Source organism: Carassius auratus, chromosome 30, assembly GCF_003368295.1.
Source record: "Carassius auratus strain Wakin chromosome 30, ASM336829v1, whole genome shotgun sequence".
Lineage (NCBI taxonomy): Eukaryota > Metazoa > Chordata > Actinopteri > Cypriniformes > Cyprinidae > Carassius > Carassius auratus.
In genome coordinates this window covers 19305537-19329675 of record NC_039272.1, presented here as the reverse complement: position 1 = coordinate 19329675, position 24139 = coordinate 19305537, and the positions used below count along the sequence as shown (strand labels likewise).

Below are 24139 nucleotides of genomic sequence, written 5' to 3'. Positions count from 1 at the left end.
TTGAAAAGGAGACCATAGCTTCTTCAATAAACAAGCCACAGGTAGTCCATAATGCAGCAGCTAGAGTCCTCACGAGGTCAAGAAAATATCATATTACCCCAATTTTACAGTCTCTGCACTGGCTACCTATTAAGTTCCGTATCAGTTACAAATTATCATTACTTACCTATAAGGCCCTAAATGGTTTAGCTCCTGCGTACCCAAGTAGCTCATACCACGTCACAATCCATCACGCTCCCTAAGGTCACAAAACGCTGGACTTTTGGTAGTTCCTAGGATAGCAAAGTCCACTAAAGGAGGTAGAGCTTTCTCACATTCGGCTCCCAAACTCTGGAATAGCCTTCCTGATAATGTTCGGGGTTCAGACACACTCTCTCTGTTTAAATCTAGATTAAAAACACATCTCTTTCGCCAAGCATACGAATAATGTATCTTTTAAATTGTGAGTGTAGTTGCATCTGATCAAATGTGCATTCTTATTTATTAGCTTGGGTTAAACTAATTTTACTTTGTTGGATCAGCAGCTATGCTAAAGATGTCTCTATTTTGTTTCTATGTTTTGCCACGGGATGTAACTAGGATTTACACAAGCTCCAGTCTGGATCCAGAACACCTGAGAAGAGATGATGCGGACCCTCAGATGATGCTTACCCGGAATCAACAAACAGAACTAACAAATTGTCATGTGGAGGGTAGGGATGAACTCAAACGCAGACAGGATACACTACACACAGGGTTATTTATTGACAAAAAGGGGAAAACAAAACCGACGAGGGGGAAAACAACGACTAAATAACTTAACAAGACTGGGTTGACACGATAAACAAAGACTCTTGACACAGGAACTCTTACTAAAGACAAACACTCACGGGTAATACAATGACTTCTTCGAGGGGTAACCATGATACTATATCTCACAAAGAAACATATAGAAACAATGAACCTCACAGGACAGTGAACACAAGGGGATATAAATAGGAAGACTGATGAAGACACAACAGGTGGCACAGGTAAGGCAATCACGACAAAACTAGGATAACAAGGGGGCGGGGCAAGGGAACGAGACAACACAAGCACATGGCCCAACAACCAGGCCATGTGCTTGCACACAAAACACCGGTCTGTCATGATCCTGCCTCAAGAAAATCAAGGACATGAGGGCATAATCATGACACAAATATTGCTACAAGTGTGACTGCATCAGATAATAATTATTAATTAATAATATTAATAATGTACATCGTCTGGCTGACTATGTCTTGTATTAATTTTTCAAAAAATCCTGTCATACGCGCACAAACTGACAGTCACCACTTATAAGCTACTACTTAATATAGTAGAAACATAATTTTCTGTAAAGTTGCTTTGTAACGATTCGTATGGTAAAAAGCGCTATACAAATAAACTTGAATTGAATTGAATTGAATTGAACCATACTTCAAGCAGTGGATGTATTGACTGCACGATCAATCGAATGCGATTGTCATGCTCATTTTGTTAGTAAATCCGGTTCTGTAATCAGCAGTAAATCATCATCACTTGCTTTCAAATGGAGCAGCATTTACTACAAAGAGCCATAGTTCACTGACAAGTTACGCAAAAAAATAAATAAATAAATAAATTGCACGGTTATGAAATCGAAGAAATTGTTCACAATAATGACAGCTGTTTGCATACTGTAGCTTCTCGGTGAACTATGGCTATGTAGTAAATGTTGTTCCATCTGAAAGCATGTGAAAATAACACATTTAATAACATGTTTTACTCCAAATTTACTTCATAACGTCAGTCGAGTGTTTAAAATAAATCCTTCTGTGAGATTATGTGACTTCTAACAATAAGGCACGTGTTCATTAGTCACGATGAATCAATGAAAGCAGTTAAATCTTCTGTTTATTCAGCTGCAGCAAGCCTTTGGATGGAGATTTACTTCTGATCACAGAACCATGCTTCTCTGAAAGATACGCACGAAAATCGCAGCTTCTGTCGAATCATGATTTAAATTCCATTTCAATTAATCGCGCAGTCCTAATGTATGCAGTCTATAATAATACTGGAGGAGTTCCTTCTACACAATGGTGCCTCCTAAAAAACTTTGTATTCAGTGTTACTGATCATCAGTAAATCCAGTAGCCAAAACAGGGTTGGTTCACCAAAAAATGAAAATTCTGCCATTAATTACTCATCCTCATGTTGTTTCAAACGCGTTAAGTCCTTTGTTTATCTTCAGAAAAAAATTAAGATAATTTTGATGGAATCTGACAGCTTTCTGACCCTCTCATAGACAGCAAGGGTTCTACCACAATCAACATCCAGAAAAGTAACAAGGAGATTGGTAAAATAAACCGTGTGACATCAGGGGTTCAACCATAATATTACGAAGCTACGAGAATACATTTTGTGTGCAAAAGAAAAAAATAACAATAACAATTTGTCTCCTCTGCATCACCCTATAGCGCTATTTTGGAGAGTATCCACTGAACACAAACAGCATATGTCGTTCTGTGTCAGCCGCACCAAAAGGATATGTTGTTTTCGTTCAAATCAAAGCACAAACTATGTAGAAAATGTATCCGCGTGGCGTAGCTGACACATAACATCATACGCTATTTGCGTTTAGTGGATACTCTCCAAAATCACACTAGGGTGACATGGAGGAGAATAATTGTTGAATATTCAGAAGCATCAGATTGTCGTAGCAAAGTCAGAATTACCTCCTCTCCTAGGTTCATGAAACGGTCGTCCATAAAATACATTGCTGTTCTGTTGTAACTTGTAAGTAATCTTAAAGTGTCCTAAATGCATCTAAATTTGGAAGGCCAAATACAGCGCTTTTGCTTTCAACTAAATACACAAAGCATCTCCCTGACATGGCTGCTTCATCACTAAATGTGGTTACTGAAACCACACCTTCTTTCTTTGCTTGAACATTTGGGCAGCATTACGCAATTATTTTCACATAGTGACGAAGACATGTGGGTTTGAATGAGCCATTTCAATGGCGCATGGCAGAGTCTTAACTTTGATAAAGAATATCTCTTAAGTTTAGTCAAAGCCCCAAACAAATATACTTGTTTTATACTCGATTATAATTTTCAAATGACACATGACTATCTGAGCTGTATGATGTTTCTGACATATAGAATACATGGCACAAAAAAAAAACAATTTTCATAAATTATGATTTTTTTTCTTCTATTTATGAGCAAATAACTCGGCACTTAATCAAAGTGGCTAGATGCATTGTAAAGTTCAGATTCAAAGTGTTCAAATTATATTATTTTTTTGTTGATCAAGGCAGTGGTTCGAAAAATATTTTTAGTAATATTTTTGCGGAGTCGGGGAGGGGGGGGGGGTGGTTAATTTGATTATGATTTTTTTTTTTTGTACAGACACTTCGGGTTTAAAGGGTTTTGAGAAATGCCTAGGTGTTTTGTTCATACAACGGAAGTCAGTGCTAAAACTGTTCAGAATAACTTTTTTTTTGTGTTCCACAAAAGAATGAAATTAGAGGTTTCATACAGACGGAGTGAGGGTAGGTAAATGATGACCAAACTTGTAATTTTTGGATAAACAGCCCTGTTTTTGGTCTAAGAGAATAGACTATGTAGAATATGCAGCGTTTAAAGAATTTTTCATTATTGTGAAAGTGAAGTGACATTCAGCCAAGTATGGGGACCCATACTCAGAATTTGTGCTCTGCATTTAACCCATCCGAAATGCACACACACAGAGCAGTGAACACACACACCCGGAGCAGTGGGCAGCCATTTATGCTGCGGCGCCCAGGGAGCAGTTGGGGGTTCGATGCGTTGCTCAAGGACACCTAAGTCGTGGTATTGAAGGTGGAGAGAGAGCTGTTCATGCACTAACCACCACCCACAATTCCGTCCGGCCCGAGACTAGAACTCACAACCTTTCAATTGGAAGTCCAAACCTCTAACCATTAGGCCACGACTTCCCACGACTATTGTATGTATTTATTTATTTACTTACTATTACTATTATCTGTCTTTATTTATACTGTATCCGTTATACTTGTAAATAGTTTTTGAGATGGAGATCATAAAATGTATTTGAAACAATGTGTGTCTTTTTAAATAAATAAGTTTCACTAATCAACCAATAACCACACGACAGTTTCTTTATTAACAGCATCTGTGTATGTTTGGAGCTCATACTGTGTTGAGACCTGGTGACCATGGCAATACAATAACAATCTCTTGCTCCTTCTTTGTTAGAGATCAGATGCCAAATTGAAAAATCTTTCACATGGTCTTTATTTTTTGTAGAAGAAAAGGCTCTCACTTTAGCAGAAAAGGAGCCTAAATACCACACCGTATGAGCTTTTCATTTACAAAACAGGCTAAGCACACAGCCTAGCTGTTGTTGTTGTAGTTTTCATACGGTCATGTAGTGCAGTTTAAGGCTGCTTTGGCAGTCATTCGCGTATTCTGATATGTGTGACAATAGCAGGAAGAATGTATCACTTTAATTCACATGTCCTCGGAGTTCTTCCTATTCATTACTCACCACATTCTAAAAGAGAAAAATGACTAATTTCCCCAGAACACAGTGAATTCCAATATAATTGTAATTATTTTTATTTTTTATTTTACCTATTTGATTGATTTTGTAATATTCTATTCCAGGCTTAATTGGTTTTGGATTTGATGCCTCTCGTTCACTATCAGGCACATTTTGATGATTGTATTATGAAGTTGGTTCTTGAACTGTTCAATATTCTTTGTTTCCCTTTATTTTTACTCATATTTAAATACAAAACATGCTGTTTTAAAATACTGGATAGACAAATTAAAACAAAGAATCAATCTGTGATGATAAAATTCAACACCCCAGACAATAAAGCTAAAGAATAATAATGTTTTAAGAACTCATTTAAAACTAGACAAAAAACGGGGGCAGACCCAACATGAAATGAGAGACTGTTTTACAAACTTGGGGCCAAAACAACCACAGAATCTAAGCTGTCTCAATGGGGATTAGGGGGTCAAGGCCTCCATATAACAGAATCGTGAAGTTAATATGAATATGAAACTTCACAGGCAACCAGTGATGAGAGGCAAGAACCAGAGTAACTGTTGGTCACTGTTATAAATAGTATATGTCAAATAATAGATGTCAAACAAGACTCTGAGGTCTGAACATAAGATAAGGGTGATCCTAACTGATCTAATCTGTGAAAAATAGGATAGAATGCTGGATTAAGTTACTAGCGAGTTTTTAACAAGATGGCAGTGATTCCATCAGAACACATCGATTATTTGGTACATAAACACCTTTAAATATAGAACAAACTATCCCAAACAGCAACCAGTGTCAGCCCACATCTGGCCCGCATTGATTTCATGCAGGCCAAATGTGGGACGGATCTGGGCCAACACTATTCTGCTGTCTGCGATGTGTGTGGCAACATCTAGTGTTTGATCTGAATTGCATATAATCAGCTATTTCCTCTTATGGTGACTTAAACCTAAAACATTCAGATCATTAGCTCCTTGCTGATCATTACTAGTTATAAGCCTTTTCTGTAGGGGATTCCATATTAGTTAATACTTTCATAGTGTCCCATAATTTCCTGGAATCCCCAAAGTTAATTTTTTTTTTCCTAGCCTCCTTCAACAAAATATTTAATTTCTTTCGAACTAAAATAAAAGCTAGGTTCTTCCTATCTAAACACTCCTTAATTTCCTTTGTTATACAGTACAGACCAAAAGTTTGGACACACCTTCTCATTCAAAGAGTTTTCTTTATTTTCATGACTATGAAAATTGTAGAGTCACACTGAAGGCATCAAGGGCTATTTGACCAAGAAGGAGAGTGATGGGGTGCTGCGCCAGATGACCTGGCCTCCGCAGTCACCGGACCTGAACCCAATCGAGATGGTTTAGGGGTGAGCTGGACCGCAGACAGAAGGCAAAAGGGCCAACAAGTGCTAAGCATCTCTCGGGGAACTCCTTCAAGACTGTTGGAAGACCATTTCAGGTGACGACCTCTTGAAGCTCATCAAGAGAATGCCAAGAGTGTGCAAAGCAGTAATCAAAGCAAAAGGTGGCTACTTTGAAGAACCTTGAATATGACATATTTTCAGTTGTTTCACACTTTTTTGTTAAGTATATAATTACATATATAATTCCACATGTGTTAATTCATAGTTTTGATGCCTTCAGTGTGAATCTACAATTTTCATAGTCAAGAAAATAAAGAAAACTCTTTGAATGAGAAGGTGTGTCCAAACTTTTGGTCTGTACTGTATAACTTTTGTTATTAGGAAAAACAGTTTGAGTTTTCTTCTCAACCACTGTTTCCACACATAAGTTGATGTAATATGTTATTGGCACTGTGGCATTCTCAGTGTCCGTTTCATGAAACAGTTCCCAGTCTGTAGAAAGCAAAGCAGCTTTTTAAAACTTCAATACTGTCATCGGACCAAACAGAAACAGTCTTTGTCCGTGCCTTTATCCATTTTTAAAAGTGTTCTTTAAGTAGGTTAAACTTATCTAAAATCTTATTTCCCTGGGGATATCACATATTATATACTGTTTATACCCTAGGAGTGACAGGTCCAGTCTGCAATGTCTAAATTCGTCAAGAATGAAGATCGGAGATTCAGGAGTAGGCTTAGTAAGCAAAGTGATCTCTTAAATTCCTCTTTGAGCAATTGATGTTATGTATTTATATGAATTGGAACTCAGTTTAATTCTGAATTGGCTTAAAATTGTTTAATTATGTAATTGGCATGATACATTTATACTAATAATAAATTGTTATATTTGATTTATTCTGTAATAAGTAGATTAAAGTGCAGTCTAGTTTTTGAGCTAATCAGCATACAAGATAGATCATTCCGAAATATCAATGAATGGACCATGGGGGATACCAGGCTGGTAATGAACGAATAAATCAAAAGTATGGGATTTCCAGAATGATCAGACATCTAAGTTAATACATAATCAACATTTGTGATCAGTTTTAAATTAGAAATACCGCCTTTAATGATCACTTGAGTCAGATGAACACGGAGCTAGACTTCAATTGATCCTGATAAATTAAGTGAACTATGCAAAAGCACAAGTGAAAGACCTATACGCATTATTCCTTTGCTCAGTAATTGGAGTCCGACTTTTGGCCAATCTGGGTGGATCATTACATCATTATCTGTGTTCTTCAGTGGCTGATAGGACTGAATACATCATAGATGTACCCCCATCATGGACAGCTACATAATTTTGGGCATTTTAAAAAACACCTTAAGGTTTTATAGAAGTATCGGACCATCTGGTTTAGCTGTCTGAGAAACAAAAAAAAAATATTTTGCAACCTGAAAATGTTCGTAACAATTGATCTATTACTCACAGAGAGAGATAAGGTCCACTGGTTCCCAAAGAAAACACTATTACAATCCACCCATATCAGCATACAACCACGGATCTACTGGAACTAATAATGTTTAGTTCTTGGGAATTATTTTTCCCTTCTCTAATAAACTGACCATTAACTAACAACATAGTTCAATGTAATAAAAAGTCTTAAAGTTTGGCAGATTAGATAACAGCAATTGGTCTGCATAAAAACAAAGTGCGAATGATTTTACACTGACAATTTAGCTCAAAACAGGCCAAGTTTGCATGAAAAACTGGTAAATTGAAAGCTGTCATTCTGACATGGTAGTGCACTGAGGTACTGCGAACATGTTCAGGAAGTAAAGTAACCTGCATGGATTTTAACTGATGACAACTCCATTAGTTGACGAAATTAATGAAATTATAATGTCAATTCATATTGTACAGTACATACATACTGATCTACTTTATCTGAGGTGACTTTCACTCCTCTCCAGGGTGGCAGAAGAAATAAGTGCAGAACAAACATGAGCACTACAGTAATTACAACAAACAGGTAATAAAACTTGCACATGTGGTAGTGGTACTGTGTAACTCTTTGTTAAAATATTTGTAAATTGCCCAGCTCTGCCTGAACAAAGGCACACTTGTATAACCTCAAATACATGTACTAAGAAATCCATGGCATCTGCGGGCATCTCTGAATAATGAACAAAAGTGTCATTCACATTACAGTGACCACGACATTCCTCTCCAGACACCAACTGATGACTGTTGTTTTCATGCTGCATGACGATTTTGTTGATATAAAATAGGTGGACTTTTACAGGAAAACTAATTACGGCTTATTATTAACATCTTTTACCATACCATATAAACAATTAGCAAATCCAAATAGGTCTTATACGGGTGTTAAATCAACTTCTAGTGTGAAAATCAACAAAGATATTTGTTTCCCAGTCCCACACCTCAATTCCTTAACAAAAGAGCCATTTAGAATTCCTAAGGGGAGGACATACTTATCATAGCCTATATAAGCCAAGATATGTATAATGGAGGATCTTCTCTGATTTTTAGTACAGTGGGAAAAGCTGTTGATTGGTCAAGTTGAATGTCTCAGATTAGGTTTTTGGTCACATGGTCAAGAAAGAGGGATAAACAATGATTGTAACTGATGCTCTGCTTCTTTCTATTTTTGTATACAAAATTAAAATAGTGCATAAACTCAGATCAGTGAGGCCCACAACCAGTAAGTTCCAAAAAGAAATACAAACCCTGTGTGAATCCAATATTGGGTAATACTTTATGAGGATTTTCAGTTTCAGTTTTGTGTAAGCCAGTAATGTTTGACCGGAAACCCCACACATTTAACAAGCTGGGGGAAAAAAATTCTGACAAAGAACTAAAATTATGCATTTGGGAAGCTGTTATTCCCTGTATAAGCAAAATCAGTAGATTTCAGTGCAATATAATGACAAACAAATCCTCTCTAGGTCAGAATGACTGGAACACAACATGAGGGATCATTTAAAAAGGAGATGTTTGTCCATGAGAAATCAGAGTTTTAATTTGAAGGTGTATAAAAATGTGGTTATATTGAAATTATTCTCCAAGACCACTTTGGACTTAAACTGAGCAGCTGTTCTTGATTATGAGGCTGATGTTTATGAACACCACATCTTCTTAAACATCACTGCGAAATTACACAAGAAAGCACTGAGCACATTTATGTTCCTTTAATGCTTCGAAGTGATTTTCTACAAACTGTACTCCAGGATCTGAATAAAGAGGCAAAGTTAAACCATACTCTTAATGGTCGTAGTGCTTCGTGGCTGCCCAAATGTAAATAAAAAAAGGGGTTTTCTAAAAGCCAACCTGTGTGTCACAAAGTAAATACAAGATTATCAGCTGCCAAGTTGTTTCTTGGCAGATTTTTCTACTGGACCTTTTTTTTTAATCTGAACATTACTTCTAATATACGTACTTCTCCTTAAATACGTATTTACCTCGTATTTACTTTAGATATGTGACTTATTAAAACTGAACACAAAGATTTCATAAAAAAAACTTTACTGTCTAAACAATTATGCACCCAAAACATAAACAATTTTAAAGGACATTAAACACAGACAGTGATTCAACACAGGTTCAGTGTTGATGCAAAACCCAGACATGAACAGTAAAGGTCTTTTGGAAGCTCTGATGAGTCTCTGAGGTTTTGAACAAAGTATTACACAATCTGCCACAATATTTTAAACTTGCCAGTTCTCAGGCCTAAACACAACTGTTTTCAAATAAAAATGGCCCTTTAAACAATCAGACTAAATTAAAGCCTGTCCAAATGTTCAAAGTCAGTAACAGTAAGGAGATCATTTCAAATACACAAATTTGAGGTATGCTGTTCATTATTAGGAACATCTATATATTTTAAGTATAGAAAAACATTTTATATCCTTCAAGTTGTGGTCTTATTCATATATGCATGAATGTAAAGTCACACTCTACATTCCTGGTGACAAATGAAAGTAAGCTACTGATCCAGTACAGATGTACTGATCCATACATCTGGAGGTACTAGAATGAGATGCTGTACATTATCCTAATACTATATATAAACATTTTAAAAAAGCCTTAGTTTGAACTTCATTTTAGGGGAAACTTAAATAATTTCCAGAAGACTTATTCCAAATACAGTGAGGAATATATTTATTTGATCCCCTGCTGATTTTCTAAGTTTGCCCATTTACAAAGAAATGAAGGGTCTGTAATTTTTCTGCAATTATTCTAATGGGCCGCTTTGTGACATCACAAAACCCGGAAAACCACGATGTAGTCCAAACGAGCCATTCGCCGTAGTTCTTGAAAAGGGATTTTTTTTTTTTTTAAATAAATATCACCCTTTGGAGTGGACTTTGAAATTTGTAACTTAGTTGATAATTTTTATGTTAAAACATAGCCTACACACTACACACTGAATAAAATTCAAATAGTGAAAAAGCATAATAGGACCCCTTTAACGGATAGAGACAGAATATCAACCCAAAAATCCATAAAAAACACATTATATAAAGGTTAGAAGTTTATTTGCATTTCAGTGAGTGAAATAAGTATTTGACCCCCTACCAACCAGCACGAATTCTGGCTCCCCACAGATTGGTTATGTGCCCATGTGGAACACCGATTGGTCCTGCCACTTTAAGAAGTTACTCCTGATGTCATCTTGTTAGCTGTATAAAGAGGGTCGCACACCGGACAAGAAGCGCAGCGCCGTGCCACACGTAGGACAACTCGAGGTATTGCACACCGGACGTGCAATTTCTATACTCAATATCGCTCAAAATCGAATCAAGTTCTAAGCAGCAAGATTAATGAGATTTAACTTAATGTTTATTATTATTATTATTTTAAATATTATTTTAATTGATAATAGCTAAGTTTTGAACGTTAATTAATGAAAAGAATGTGTGTTATAATTTAGTCTAGATTATCATTAGCATTCTAGATTGCCATTCATCAATTGTTTTGTATTATTATAAGCAATTTCAACATTTCTAACGCTGTAGCTACTAATACTGATTTGTTTGCTCAATAAAAACAAAGAAGACATTTTTTTATAGGTACGTTTATTTCTTAATGTTTCTAAGGACTGTCACTGAACATTTTACCTCAGATCAAAAAATTAGACATTCTTACCTGAAAAACTGACGACAAACACTATCTTTCTCCACGTTTATGACTTCCTTATGTTGTCTTTGAAAGAATCTATGGTTGGTTGCATATAATTCTGGGTATTTCCCTACGGCTTTGATTCGTTTTCGTCTTTTCCGGCCGCTACTCTGCTATTTAAATTACAAGATTGTACAAGACCATCAGCAAGAAGTTTGGTGAGAAGGAGACAATTGTTGGTGCGAATATTCAGAAGTGTAAGAAGTACAAAACAACCATTAATCAGCCTTGGTCTGGAGCTTGCCTAATGGGGTAAGGATGATCATGAGAAAAATGTGAGAGATCAGCCTCGGACAACACGGGAGGAGCATGTAAATGATCTTAAGGCAGTTGGGACCACATTCACCAAGCAAAACATTGGTAACACATTACCAATTAAATGGACTGAAATCCTGCAGCACCCGCAAGGTCCCCATGCTCAAAAAGACACATTTACAGGCCCGTTTAAAGTTTGCCAAAGAACATATAAAGATTTAGTGTTTGCTTGGGAGAAAGTGCTGGGATCAGATGAGACTAAAATTGAGCTCTTTGGCATTAACTTGACTCGCCGTGTTCGGAGGGAGAGAAATGCTTTGGGGTTGTTTTTCTGCTAAAGGAACAGGATGACTTCAACACATTGACTGACAAATGGATGGGGCCATTTACTGTAAAATCTTGGAAGAGAACCTCCCTCCCTCTGTCAGAACACTGAAGATGGGTCATGGATGGGTCTCCTAGCATGACAATGACCCAAAACATACCCCCAAGGCAACAAAGGAGTGGCTCAAGAAGAAACACTGGAGCTGAAACTTTGAGTTGCCAAACAACAGCCAAGAAACCTTAAGGATTTAAAGAGGATCTATAAAAGACCAAACTCTTTCCTGAGATGTGTGCAAACCTGAAAAAACATCTTACCTCTGTGCTTGCCAACAAGGGTTTCTGCACCAAGTACTAATGTTTTGCTTGGCAAACAAATACTTATTTCTAACATTTATATAATATGTTTTTTTTTCTGGATTTTTTTGGTTGGTATTCTGTCTCTATACCTTAAAATAAACTTACCATAATAATTACAGACCCTTAATTTCTTTGTAAGTGGGCAAACTTACAAAACCAGTGGTGGATTACTAAATATTTTCCCCATTGTATGACTAACAACATCGAGCATAATCAAACACTTCCATGTGTCAGAAACTGCCCAGACATGCTTCATGCTTCAAGTTCAGTGGTGAGATAGCAACAAAGATTTTTTTTATATAGTCTCCCATATCCACAGAAACGTGAAAATGGCTAGAGAGTATATTCGATTACACTCCTCTGGGAAAAAAACTGCACACAACTGATAAAAGTGACAAATGATGCTGAACTTTATATTTAACGATAAAAGCAATGCTACACCATTTTTTAGATGACCTTACGATTTTGTAGGTTCATACAACCATTTCCTCACTATAAATTGTTAACTCTTGAACTCTTGATAGTGTTCTTGGATGGTGTTCTAAATGTTTTTGCCAAATTATTTTAATTTTTACTGACTCAATGGGGCGAAAAAAGGACAGTCGGCCGAGTCAGTAAAAATTCAAATGGCAATACAATTAAGAACACTATTTTAATCCAGTCCATATTCTGTTTTTAATTCTTTAAATCCCTGAGGTATAAAAGCCTCCAAGACACTAAGATGTCTTGAAAGAACATCAAAAAATTTCCTCAGTGTGAAAAAATTAATGCGTCTTTAGTTTTACAAACCTGATGTATATTAAAACATTTAAATCATGCACAAATGTCTACATGAGTTCTAATCTCACATTCAAATTCACATTCCCACACACTGTTCTACTTAAAAGGTTTATACTCTAGTTAACCACCACTGGCTTGTGATCCACTCACCAGGGTATAGTTGCAGGTATAGTGTTTCGGTCCCACTGATACAGCACCGCGTTTCTTTACTGAAGTGGTTTCAGCTGCACTGACTGTACCAATGCAGTCTAATGACTTGCCATTCGTCTCTTTTATTACCTGTTCATTTATCCTCAGTGCTACAACACAACTTCTCTCATCATTCCAGGTCCAGTATGCCCTCTGAGAGGGCGTCTATAGCTTTGGAGGTAGCTGAGGAGGAGCTTCCCAGTCCCACGTCCATGAACATATGGGGGATCTCACTTCCAAAGTACATCTTACTATTAGCTGCTATTGCCTTAAATTTCATCAGCTGGAGATATTCAGGGGTCAGCTTCAGCTGCGAGGAGAGGAGAGGAGATTCACTTAACAATGAGCACAGTATTGATGGGGTGCAGATGTAGAAGCTTACCTTGTTGGCCTCTGCTGCTCTCTGTGCGGTGTAAAACTCTGCATCTGCTTTTGCTTTCTGCCTAGCAAGGAAAGCGCTGTCTATAACATCAGAGACACAAATGGGAAAGCAAAATGAACATAACAGGAAATTGGAAACATTTCATATTGTCAATGTTGAAAATGGTTGTGCTGTTTGCTAATTTGGTGGAAACTGTGATGCATTGTTTTTCTGAAATATTTTATTAAAAAAGTAAAAAATATAATAATAATAATAATAATACAGCATTTATTTCCACAGAATCTTTTTGTAACTTTATAAATGTCTTTACTGTCACTTTTTAATCAGTTTAATTGCTGAATATCAGTAGAGGTCATTTGATGCGATTTCATATTTGCCTCTCTCTTTGAAGTGTTAAAAACTCTTGGTGAATAAAAAAAGATCTGTGAAGTTGCAAAGACTAAAGTCTCAAATCCAAAGAAATATTCTTTTTTTTATAAAACTCAACACTCGTTTACACCCCTCTAAAACGGCTCGTTCTTAAACGTCCCCACATTCGGTCAATCACAGCGTGCTGGATAGCTGGCCAATCCCAGCACACCTCACTTTTCAGAGAGATGAGCCTTGTGAACACGACATTTCAGAAGGCGGGGAGAAACAATAATGTATGTATGTGGAAAATAATGTGTTTATTTATTTATTTTTACCTTAAACTGCATGAACACATTTCATTACACCAAATACAAAAAAATGTTCTTTTTAGAAGCATCGTATGACCCCTATAAAAAAATCTACTTTTTCTAAGCTAAGCTTTTGAATATGACTTTTGTATGAGATTATAATTTATTTATGAACCAGGTACTGAATATAATACTATGAGGTAATTTCTTCCAAACGTTTTCTGTTAATTTTGACAATAATTTTATATTTTGATAAGTTCAGTGCCCAAATACCCCATATGTTCAATCAAGGCGGTTTTCATTTTCCTGCACTGCTGTCTAGGATTTCATAGGGCACATAAAAACACATTTACCTACCTTCAATTTCTGAGATCTTTTTCTCTGTTTCTTTTTCCATAACTTTCTGTCCAAATTTTATTTCAGCTACCTGAGCCACCTTCTCTGCCTCTGCACACATAAAAAAAACCACATAGCTTTACTTTTATATAAACTGCAACTTCATAAAAATCCGACCCACAAGACCAAACCAGCTCCACAGTCTGAATACTAAGAAGCTTTGTTCACCAATAACAGCCTTTTTCCTCTCGGTCTCTGCTTCTTTCTCTACAACCTTCTGAGTCTGAGCTGCAATCAGTAACTTCGTTCTCTCACTCTCCCTAAGAGAAAGAAAGACACACACACACACACATATAGACACACACAGTAGGGACATGTTCTCTCTCAATTAAGTATAAGGATTGACAATTTTCTCACATAACACAAAAATACAGTTGTACAGAAATAGAATGACAAGTATGTAAGCTCTAACCAGGGTCCAAAATTAAAACTCACCATGAACCATATGTAAATAAAATGCCATTTGCCAGTTGGCTGGTATCTTTATTAGGAACTACAACATACATTTAGTTGAAAAGTGGCAAGTGATTCAAACACACAAAAATACACAAACGCAGAAAATACAAACTTCTATTTTCTATTATATCTTTAACCACATTTAACCACGTTGTTAACTATTGTTATCCAATTATTTGGACATATATGTATAATATTCCTCAAAGTTAATTACCAAAGCAAACATGGGGGGGGGGGGGTGAATCACATTTGACAGGGACTGGCTCATTTTTGTAGTACACTAATGTGCAAGATTATGCAAGACAATAATTATTTGTAATAGAGAAAAAATATGAAAACCATGGCCAATAAGAAACATTTATTACCCAGTCCACTGATTGCTTGGAGTTGTTACGTTAATTTTGGACCCTTGTAGCAAAATCATATCATAAACATCTTTTACACACAACATGCAAGATGTTCTCATAAACCCACATTAGTTCATAGTTCCTGCGAATGCTTTCTGGAATGTTTGGCTTGGTGACACGGACCGCCTGCTTAGGAGGGAGACGAACAGAAAAAAGATAATGGGAAGAGAAAAGAGTTAAAGACAGACAGACAGACACAAACATTGCTTGTGCTAGTAAACAAAAATCTAATTAGATCTTTGACTTTAACTCTTTCACCACCATTGACGAGTTATCTCGTCATTTAGAAGACAACGCTACCCCCCGCTTTGACAAGTTTTTACGGCTTTTCGTGTTTTCACTCTAATACACTCAGGGGCGCTATTACACATCTTCTAAACGAGGACTAAACCTCACAATTCCCGAACAAAACACATGTGAACAGGACATAGAAATGAGAAAATCTCTTATCTAAACAGATTATCAGCATATACATGAAAATGTTGATCCAGGAAGTGGTATATGTCTGTACAAGCTTTGGAGGTACTGATGGAAGCGATTTACTGGATATATGCTTTGATAATCGTACTGAATATTACCCAGGTGTAGTTTTTGACAAAAACTTAAGCTGATTCACTGATTTTCTCAGCAATTTGCTCAAAATTCTGCATTTTTATCAGAGATGGGCGATATATCGCATGCAATTGTAATGCACATTTCGTCAGTAAAGCCAGTTCCCTGATTAGCGCTAAATCGCCATCGCCTGCTTTCAAATGGAGCGCCATTTAATAGACAGAACCATAGAGCACTGAGAAGCTACGCAATATCACGTTCATTATTGCACATGAATTGCCTTCTGGAGTATTACTTCTTGAGTATACTGGATGATACTATACTGGAGTCCATTAAATTAGAATGGAAATCATCAAAAATGCTGGTGGGGAAAGAGTTAAAAAGGCAGAGCAATCTTCTCCCAAAAAGACCTTGTTACACAACATCTTTTTTTTTTTTTTTTTTTGCTGGAAGGGCCTTGGGAAAGGAGTTAAAACAGCGGGATGCATGAGTGCACACAAAACCAACATTAGCACTGATCTCAGTGGAAAATGAGTGAATATGGTCAAATACTCCTGATGTGAATAAGCTCAATGTCCATAACGTGAATGACACATTAGGCACAAAAGCTTACATAATTCAGTCCACCAGGAAATGTGAATCAGTTCACTGATGATCTGAGTGTCATCTCAATGAGCTGACGGCTTGCATATTTTTAGTGCTTCCAGAACAATGGAAATGTACTGTCTGGACAGCTAATTATGGGGAAGGCTGTCTTAAGAGTCTTCACTTGATATGTGAACTCTGTCCAGCACCAAAGGGATTTGGTTGAAGGAAACCTGCCAAACCGAAGCTAAATAAAGAAAGACAAACACATGCATGCACTTATACACAAAGAGCTTAAATGCCACATCATATCTTCGGTCTAATGGTTTCCTGAATTTGAAAGAGTTGTTAACATATAAACCGTGCAGAATGCAGAATGCTGACAAGAATGTAACTCACTGGAATGGAACAGAGAATAGAATGAATGAATAGAATGGAAATCTAAGTTGAGTCCCACCTGAATGATGAGTCCGGGGGCCATGCTGGTGAGATCCTGCTGCAGCGTGAGCTTAAGATTCTCGTCTATTTGATCTAATAAACAACAGGCCACTTAAAGAACGACAGGTGTACAAAGAAACGACACACCTAACTTTTTGCTTTCTCCTCGCACAACATCAACTGCATATAAAAAGCACTTGAGAAGCTTATGCCACTTACAACATGTCAAGCATCTTCACATTACCACTAGAGGGCTTTGACTACACTCACAACACTGTGAAGCACGTTCATGGACCAAATCTAATGCTATTAATCATCTCACTCTGAAATGTATTTCTACAAATTCAAATTAATTACTAAAAGAAGTTATTTGAAGGAGTTCTTTTCTGATTCCTAAACTTTTCTTGTTAAGTCAGTGTCTTTACATTTTAGCAGGGACAAATATGCATAAAATGATTCAAATATTGAGGCACATCACTTACCAAATAGACCTATGTAGACCTCCTGAAGTGTGTGCACACTACAGAACTGATTCAGCTCATGGTGTACCTTGTTGAAAATCAGAGCCTTGTCGTAGTCGGCAGTGAAGTTTCTCACAATGCCATAAACTGCAGCAGAGTAGACAATGACGTTAAGATAGAGATGAACAGGGCACATAAAATAAATGGCAGTCGTAGTCTGGGTCGTAAATAAAAATCATGGGGGCCCTCGCACATTACAGGGCCCAGGGAAATGTTCATCCCTAACAGCCTTTTTAGTGGTTCTACAGTACATTATAAATGACAAAATAGTATTATTACCTGCTGAGGGAACAAGATAGTTTACCACCTCAATGCAATCAAAGTAGATCATCACACCTCCACTGCAAAGCAAAAAAACATGTTGACATATGAATGAGTGTAAAAATCTACTCCAGAAAGCAAAAACCATAAAGGGAATCCACACAGGATCTCTTCTAAAAAAAAACATGAGTCTGAAATGATCTTTAATACAAGACTGACAATCTGTTTCACTGAACGTATCGTAGTTTGCACTCAACTCTATAGTAGACGAACTGTAGATCAAACTCTCAAGTGTCTGCTCATAAAGTATGTTCTAACAGTTGCAAACTTCAGTCTAGGATTCCCCTGATCTGCTGTGTGTGCAGTCTTTAAACTTCTGCAAAATACATACTCTATATGATGTTGGCTAAACAGAAATGCAGGTAAGAGTTCAAAACTGAATGGTTACGCTAATGTAGCTCTCACCATAATTTTGCATGCTTCTTAATGGAACACAAAGTCTATTGTGACTGCACTTTATAGAAGATATGTGAACAATTTACCTTACCTTGTGCCGCATGGAACATTCTTTACTTCATCTGTTTGTAGGGTTGTCTTTACAAAGCGAGAAAGGATGCAATAAGAAACAGAAAACCATGAAGTTTAATTATACATATAAAGTCAGGCATTTACCTGTACGGACTTGAATGAAGTAATGAACGGCAGCATCAGATGAAAGCCAGGACCACTGGTGATGGTCAGCAGAGCTCCACCTCTGAGAGAAGACAAGCACACCTACAGTATATAGTACAAAGTAGCAAGCACTGCAGCATCTACTTGGTTCTGGAAGCAGATTATTGGAAAACGTTAAGGAACTGACCTGTAGTAAACACCCACATGTCCTTCTTCAATCTTATGAAGAGCAGAAAACACCGCGGCTCCTCCTATGGCGAGGATCACAGAGGCAACAGCTCCCAATGTCATTCTGAACAAGAAAGAAATGTGTTAACCAAAATATGTTAACCTATTAACCCCACCCTCAGGCCATACAAGATGTAGGTCAGATGAGTTTGTTTCTTCATCTGAACAGATTTGGAGAAATTAAGCATGACGTTACCTACTCAATACGGGATCCTCCTCTGCAGTGAATGGGTGCCGTCAGTAAGAGTCTAAACAGCAACTAAGAAAAAACCTACAATAATCCACAAGTAATCCAAACAACTCTAGTCCATCAATTAACATCTCTTGAAGAAGAAAGTTGCATGTTTGTAATAGATAATTCACCCTTAAGACATTTTAACCTCAAACCATTGCTTTCAGCTAAATATACGAGTTCTCACTCCGTAATATTACTTTCTCCAGTTAAAAAGTTGTCTTGAAAGTAAAACGCCTTATCTGATTTGATATGATTTATTTCTTACAATCACACAGCTTTTGACTTCACAAGATGTTAAATAATTTAGTGTACTGGAGTCCTGTAGATAACTTGTGGATTATTGTGATGTTTTTTATCAGCTGGTTGAAACTCTCATTCTTGCGGCACCCATTCACTGAAAAGGATCCATTGGTGAGAAAGTGATGTAATGCTAAATTTCTCCGAATTTGTTGTGATGAAGAAAGGCCTAAGGGCATGTCATTTTTCAGCAAATTTTCATTTTTGGTTGAACTTATCCTCAACCTCCATACATTCAAATGTAAATATTTTAACATGTAATGTAATGTGTCAGATTTATTGTTCACTTATTTATCCCAAAACAACTTAATAATAGTTATTAACCATTCTTAATACATGTCATGTTTTACTGTAGTCTGCTGAACTATTCAAAACAACCTGAAGTGGTTGCTGGTCCTTGCCAATTTTCCAGCCTGGTCAATATCTGTTGATGATTAGAACAATTATTTATTTGTGTGCGTGTGTGTTAGTGTGCTTGTTTTATGGTTAACAGCTAAACAACATTATTAGTTTGAAATCCAGGGAAAAGGACAGTCGTTAGAGCTCATGACAGATTGAGAGAGCATGTGAAACACTGACATTGATGTGACTTTGCTGCTAAGAGGATTGAGAAATCCAAGCACAAAGACCGACATGCAACTGTCCACTTCATTGACCGTGTATTACTGAAAAATATCACAAACGAAAACCTCAGTTTTGTGAACCAGCACTACAGGGTGCATTCCAGGGTTTTAGAGACAGAATAACAAACAGTAACTTTGACACTATTTTTCGTTAAATGCATGACTTGAGTGACGAGAAGTTGCCGCTGAATGACGGTTTTATTTTCGCTTCACACAAACTAATCGATACAGTTCTGTAAATTAGTTACTGTTATGTCAAAATAACATAATAACACAATAACATTCTCCTGGCTAAAAGATGCAATCTTACCCATAGAAAACATGCTAGCTTAAAGATGTTTATACAGACAAAATACATTAGACAGTCTGTGAATGCCACATCACAACACGGAAAAAAAAATACTTTGAGGATGAATACGAACAAACGGAGATGTTACCTAAGTACGTACTGTAACTCCTTCCAGATGGCCGGTAGAGACACCTGCGATCGATGACGAAAATACAGCGACGCTCTTCTGCGTCTGACGTCACTACATTTTAACCCAATTTTCCGCTGTTGTTACAGCATCACACCGTTAGATGGCGACAAATACCTTTTTATAAAAACAGGATCGGCGCTGACCCTGATTCGTTTGCCTTGGTGTTATTTGAATGGTAATTATAAACTGTTGTAGCATTTATTACAGCTATTTAAAAATTTTATTACAGCTATTTTAATTTTTATTTATAGTTCTGTTCTTCAGCGTTTTACTATTTACATTTTACGTTCATTGTTTCCTATATTTACATTTTATTTCAGCTTTTTTCGGTTATCTGAAATTATATTTAGAAATTTGAGTTTTATTTACAAAAAAATAACAACACTGTTTTGCCTGTAAACGTAATCACAGTAGGAAATTACAGTAATACAAAGCCATGAAGGAGGGCTACAGCAGGCCTTTGGCAACAACATTTTTTTTTTTTTTTTTCTGCAGTCATTAGTTTCCTTTTAAGTTCTGCTGATCTAAGAAACATCTTGTTGGGAAGCAGAACTACATCTGTAGTTGGTCACCATGCATTCCAAAGATTTATGTTCATCAAATAATTCTATATATGGACACAACCAAACAATACTGATTTTATTTTCAGTGTGAACAGAAGTGTTTATGAGGCTTAATATCAGACACTGTAAAATGTATAACATTTGGATTATAATTTCTTTATATTATGAATTACATAACTAGGATGCAAAAGAGAATAGGCCTACAAACGTTTACAAGAGAACAAACATTTGTGAAAATGAAACGTAAAATAGAAACTTCTTGTATCCTCTAACGGATGCTTCATGCCATGTCCTTAAGTTTAACTTATTGTTCTTTGTGGTTCAGTGGGATGGCAGTGGTTGTTGTAGATGACCATAGATGCTCATCTGGTTGCATCTCATTTCGAGTGTTTCTTAAAGATGGAGATATACTCCTGTACATCATCAGGGGAGCCCAGCACTACAGGAACCCTCTGGTGGATTGAGTCAGGTTTGATGTCTAGAACATTCATGGCTCCTGTTGTTGCCATACCGCCGGCTTGCTCCATGATGAAGGCCATGGGGTTGCACTCATACAACAGCCTCAGCTGGAGCCCAGAAAGAAACATGAAACCAGTGAGATTGTTGCCATAAATACACCACGTTCAACTTTAAACTCTGTTTCTCCTCACCTTGCCCTTGGGGCTCTTGATATTAGCAGGATACAGGAAAATCCCACCATAGACCAGAGTCCTGTGCACATCAGCTACCATTGAACCCACATAACGTCCTCCATAGGGCGAACTGCCATCCTGCAGGTCAGAGTGGGAATGTTATATTTACTGTCAGTGGAAAAGGCTAATTATAATAGAAAAAAAACTATTTACTGAGCTGAATTTTACAGATTTGATCTATAATGTTCTACTGCACATTTAAAAGAGAAAAAAAGTTACTTAACTCAAAATTTGACTTAATTCAAAATATGTAACCATACTTGAGTGAAAGTAAAAAATAAATAATAATAATAAAAAAAAAAACATTACATTTTGAGTACTTTTCACCCTTGAGAAATAATGTTACAAAAATTTGATTTCAGTTTTGCTATCACAGGAATAATTTAAAATTTAAAATATATTAAAAAAGAACCAGCATTTTTACATTGTAATAATTTTTACTATTTTTTAATTGTAATAACATTTAACAATATTATATATATACTCTATTTTTTCGCCAAATAAAGCCTTGGTGAGTATGAGAGACTTCTTTCAAAAACAATTTTTTATTTATTTTAAAATTACCCCAAACTTTTGAACAACAGAGTATTTTAAGTCTTAGAGTTAAAATCTGACACTACTATGATAGTAACCATAATTGTTATTAAACAGATAGTAGGATCGATGTTTCTCTAGCTCAGACCCTTAAGTGACATATTCTCAAAATCTGGAGCCTCTTACTTCTGGGAATTTCTTCTTTTTCAGATATTCTGTCACATCTGGGTAAAAATGTGCTGCGTAGCCTTCATTCAGACTGTAGATCTTTCCCTTCTTCTTAATCTTCACATCCCGGTCTACAAGTATAAACTCACCAATGGCCTAATAATGGCAGAGGAAAGAATGCACACAGATGAAGATGCAATTCATCTATTTAAAGTTAAATAGGATATAAAGTATGTAACATAGTTCTGACTTACAGGATCAAGCATGAAGCAGTTGACACCCTGTCCCGTGGAAAGAACCAGCATGGTAGCACTGCCATAAAGAGCGTACCCTGCTGCCACAATCTCTCTGCCACTCCGCAAGGCATCCTTCTCTGAGGGTTCATCGTCAGTTTCCTGGAGATCATGTGCACAAACAAGCAAAAGCATTTCATTAGTCTTTAGATGACTGTAAAGAGATTTGTTTGTATTGCAAATGATATGAAAGCCTTTACTGTACCTTTCTGTAGACTGCAAAAATGGTTCCAATAGAAGCTAAGCAGTCAATGTTTGAAGAGCCATCCAGAGGGTCAAAGCAAACCACGTATTTTCCCTGGGCAAAAAAAAGTCAGGTAGTTTATTATTGGCCTGTACAGAAATACATCATTACATCTTTACAACATCATTTACTTTTACTTAAATTAATTATTGGTTAAAACAACAACAAACCCAGTGATGCACACACTTACCCTCTTCTCTGGTTCTATAATGATGGCGTGATCATTTTCTTCAGACACCAAAACACAGGATGTGAAGGAAGATTTAATCATGTTTATAACAAGGTCATTAGACAGGACATCCAACTTTTTCACCTGGTCACCTGTAACATTTGTGCTCCCGGCAATTCCATAGCTGAGAAAAAGAAAAAGATAGAACTCGAAACATATTCATGGAGAATTATCTGGTCTATAATATGCTTTCTTCACACAGTACTGATAACTTAGGAAAGTTGCGACCTTTGCCTCGTATTTCATCAAGAGACAAGGTCTAATCATTGCCTCTGTCCGCAGTGTTTGTTTGCAAAGTAGCTGAAATGAGTAGACGTTACAATAATACACTGGTATTTAGTCAATATATATGTTTAAATGTGCAAAAATTATGCATCAGAAAAAGCTTTTTGCACAGATGGAAATGAAAGTTTAAACTATTGAAAAGTTCTAATCAACAGGACACTAAAACACATTGTATAGTGTGGGAAGTGATTGTGTTGGCTGCATATTCAATACCAATAAATAGAGAAAAGTTTCCTCACTTTTTAAAATGGTGGTAAAGATGCATTAGCAGATACTCACAGATTGGCAATGCCAGCTTTTCTGACTGCAGTGGAAATGGCTTTGATGGCCGTGCACATGGAGTTGAGAAGGGTTGTAAGCTCGCCCGTTCCTTTGGCTTTTCTGCCCTCTTCTAAGACAAACCTGGTGAGGGTCACCACATTAGTATCGAATGCGCCTCTGTCTGACATGATGACTGACTGCTAAAGTGTGAGTTCCTGTTGATTCCTGTCGGAAAGGATTTATTAGAATTAAGTGTTGATATATGACTGGGTTTAAAGGGGGAGTGATGGTAGTTCAGCCAATTGCAGATAGAGTTAGAAGAGAGGAGTGGTTTTTTGCAGATGTTAGTGAATGCAGGTGAGGGCCTGGCCAAAGTCCATAGAGTTTATCAGAGATATCACCCTGAGTGCAGTCTCTTCAAAACAATGAAGTGAAGATGATTGTATTAGATTAGCTTATTTGATCTGTAATTGATTGATTAACATTTTGCAATGTAAATCTACTTTATGCAACAAATTGCATCTAGGTCTCCATTATAAGATATATGCTTACAAAAAAAGGAATAAAATGAATCACTAACTATAGCTATTCTACGGAGAATTTAGCAACATTCATTCATCTGTTTACCTAAAGACCCATTTATGACATAGTTGTAGTGACTAATCATTGATCGGTAATGCAGAA

The 24139-nt window shown here is 36.6% G+C and overlaps 2 protein-coding genes across 3 annotated transcripts; both read right to left on the bottom strand.

The window, feature by feature from the left end:
* Positions 1-10378: 10378 nt before the first annotated feature.
* Positions 10379-20658, bottom strand: LOC113049541 (erlin-2-like). 2 transcript variants are annotated; one of them, XM_026211967.1, is made up of 13 exons: positions 20145-20658; positions 19463-19508; positions 18512-18616; positions 18325-18406; positions 18200-18246; positions 17671-17732; positions 17353-17478; positions 16890-16963; positions 15363-15421; positions 14601-14692; positions 14394-14483; positions 13378-13457; positions 10379-13305 (listed from the first exon to the last, which is right to left on the bottom strand). In XM_026211967.1, the coding sequence occupies exons 3-13, from the start codon at positions 18613-18615 to the stop codon at positions 13126-13128; spliced, it is 996 nt and encodes a 331-aa protein (XP_026067752.1). In that variant the 5' UTR covers position 18616; positions 19463-19508; positions 20145-20658; the 3' UTR covers positions 10379-13125. The 2 variants fall into 2 exon arrangements, with proteins under 2 accessions (XP_026067752.1, XP_026067751.1); XM_026211966.1 differs by lacking the exon at positions 19463-19508.
* Positions 20659-20804: 146 nt separating this feature from the next.
* On the bottom strand, positions 20805-23711 carry LOC113049540 (fructose-1,6-bisphosphatase 1-like). Its single transcript, XM_026211965.1, has 7 exons — positions 23474-23711; positions 22871-23033; positions 22642-22734; positions 22398-22538; positions 22162-22299; positions 21400-21519; positions 20805-21315 (listed from the first exon to the last, which is right to left on the bottom strand). The coding sequence occupies exons 1-7, from the start codon at positions 23641-23643 to the stop codon at positions 21127-21129; spliced, it is 1014 nt and encodes a 337-aa protein (XP_026067750.1). The 5' UTR covers positions 23644-23711; the 3' UTR covers positions 20805-21126.
* Positions 23712-24139: the final 428 nt, after the last annotated feature.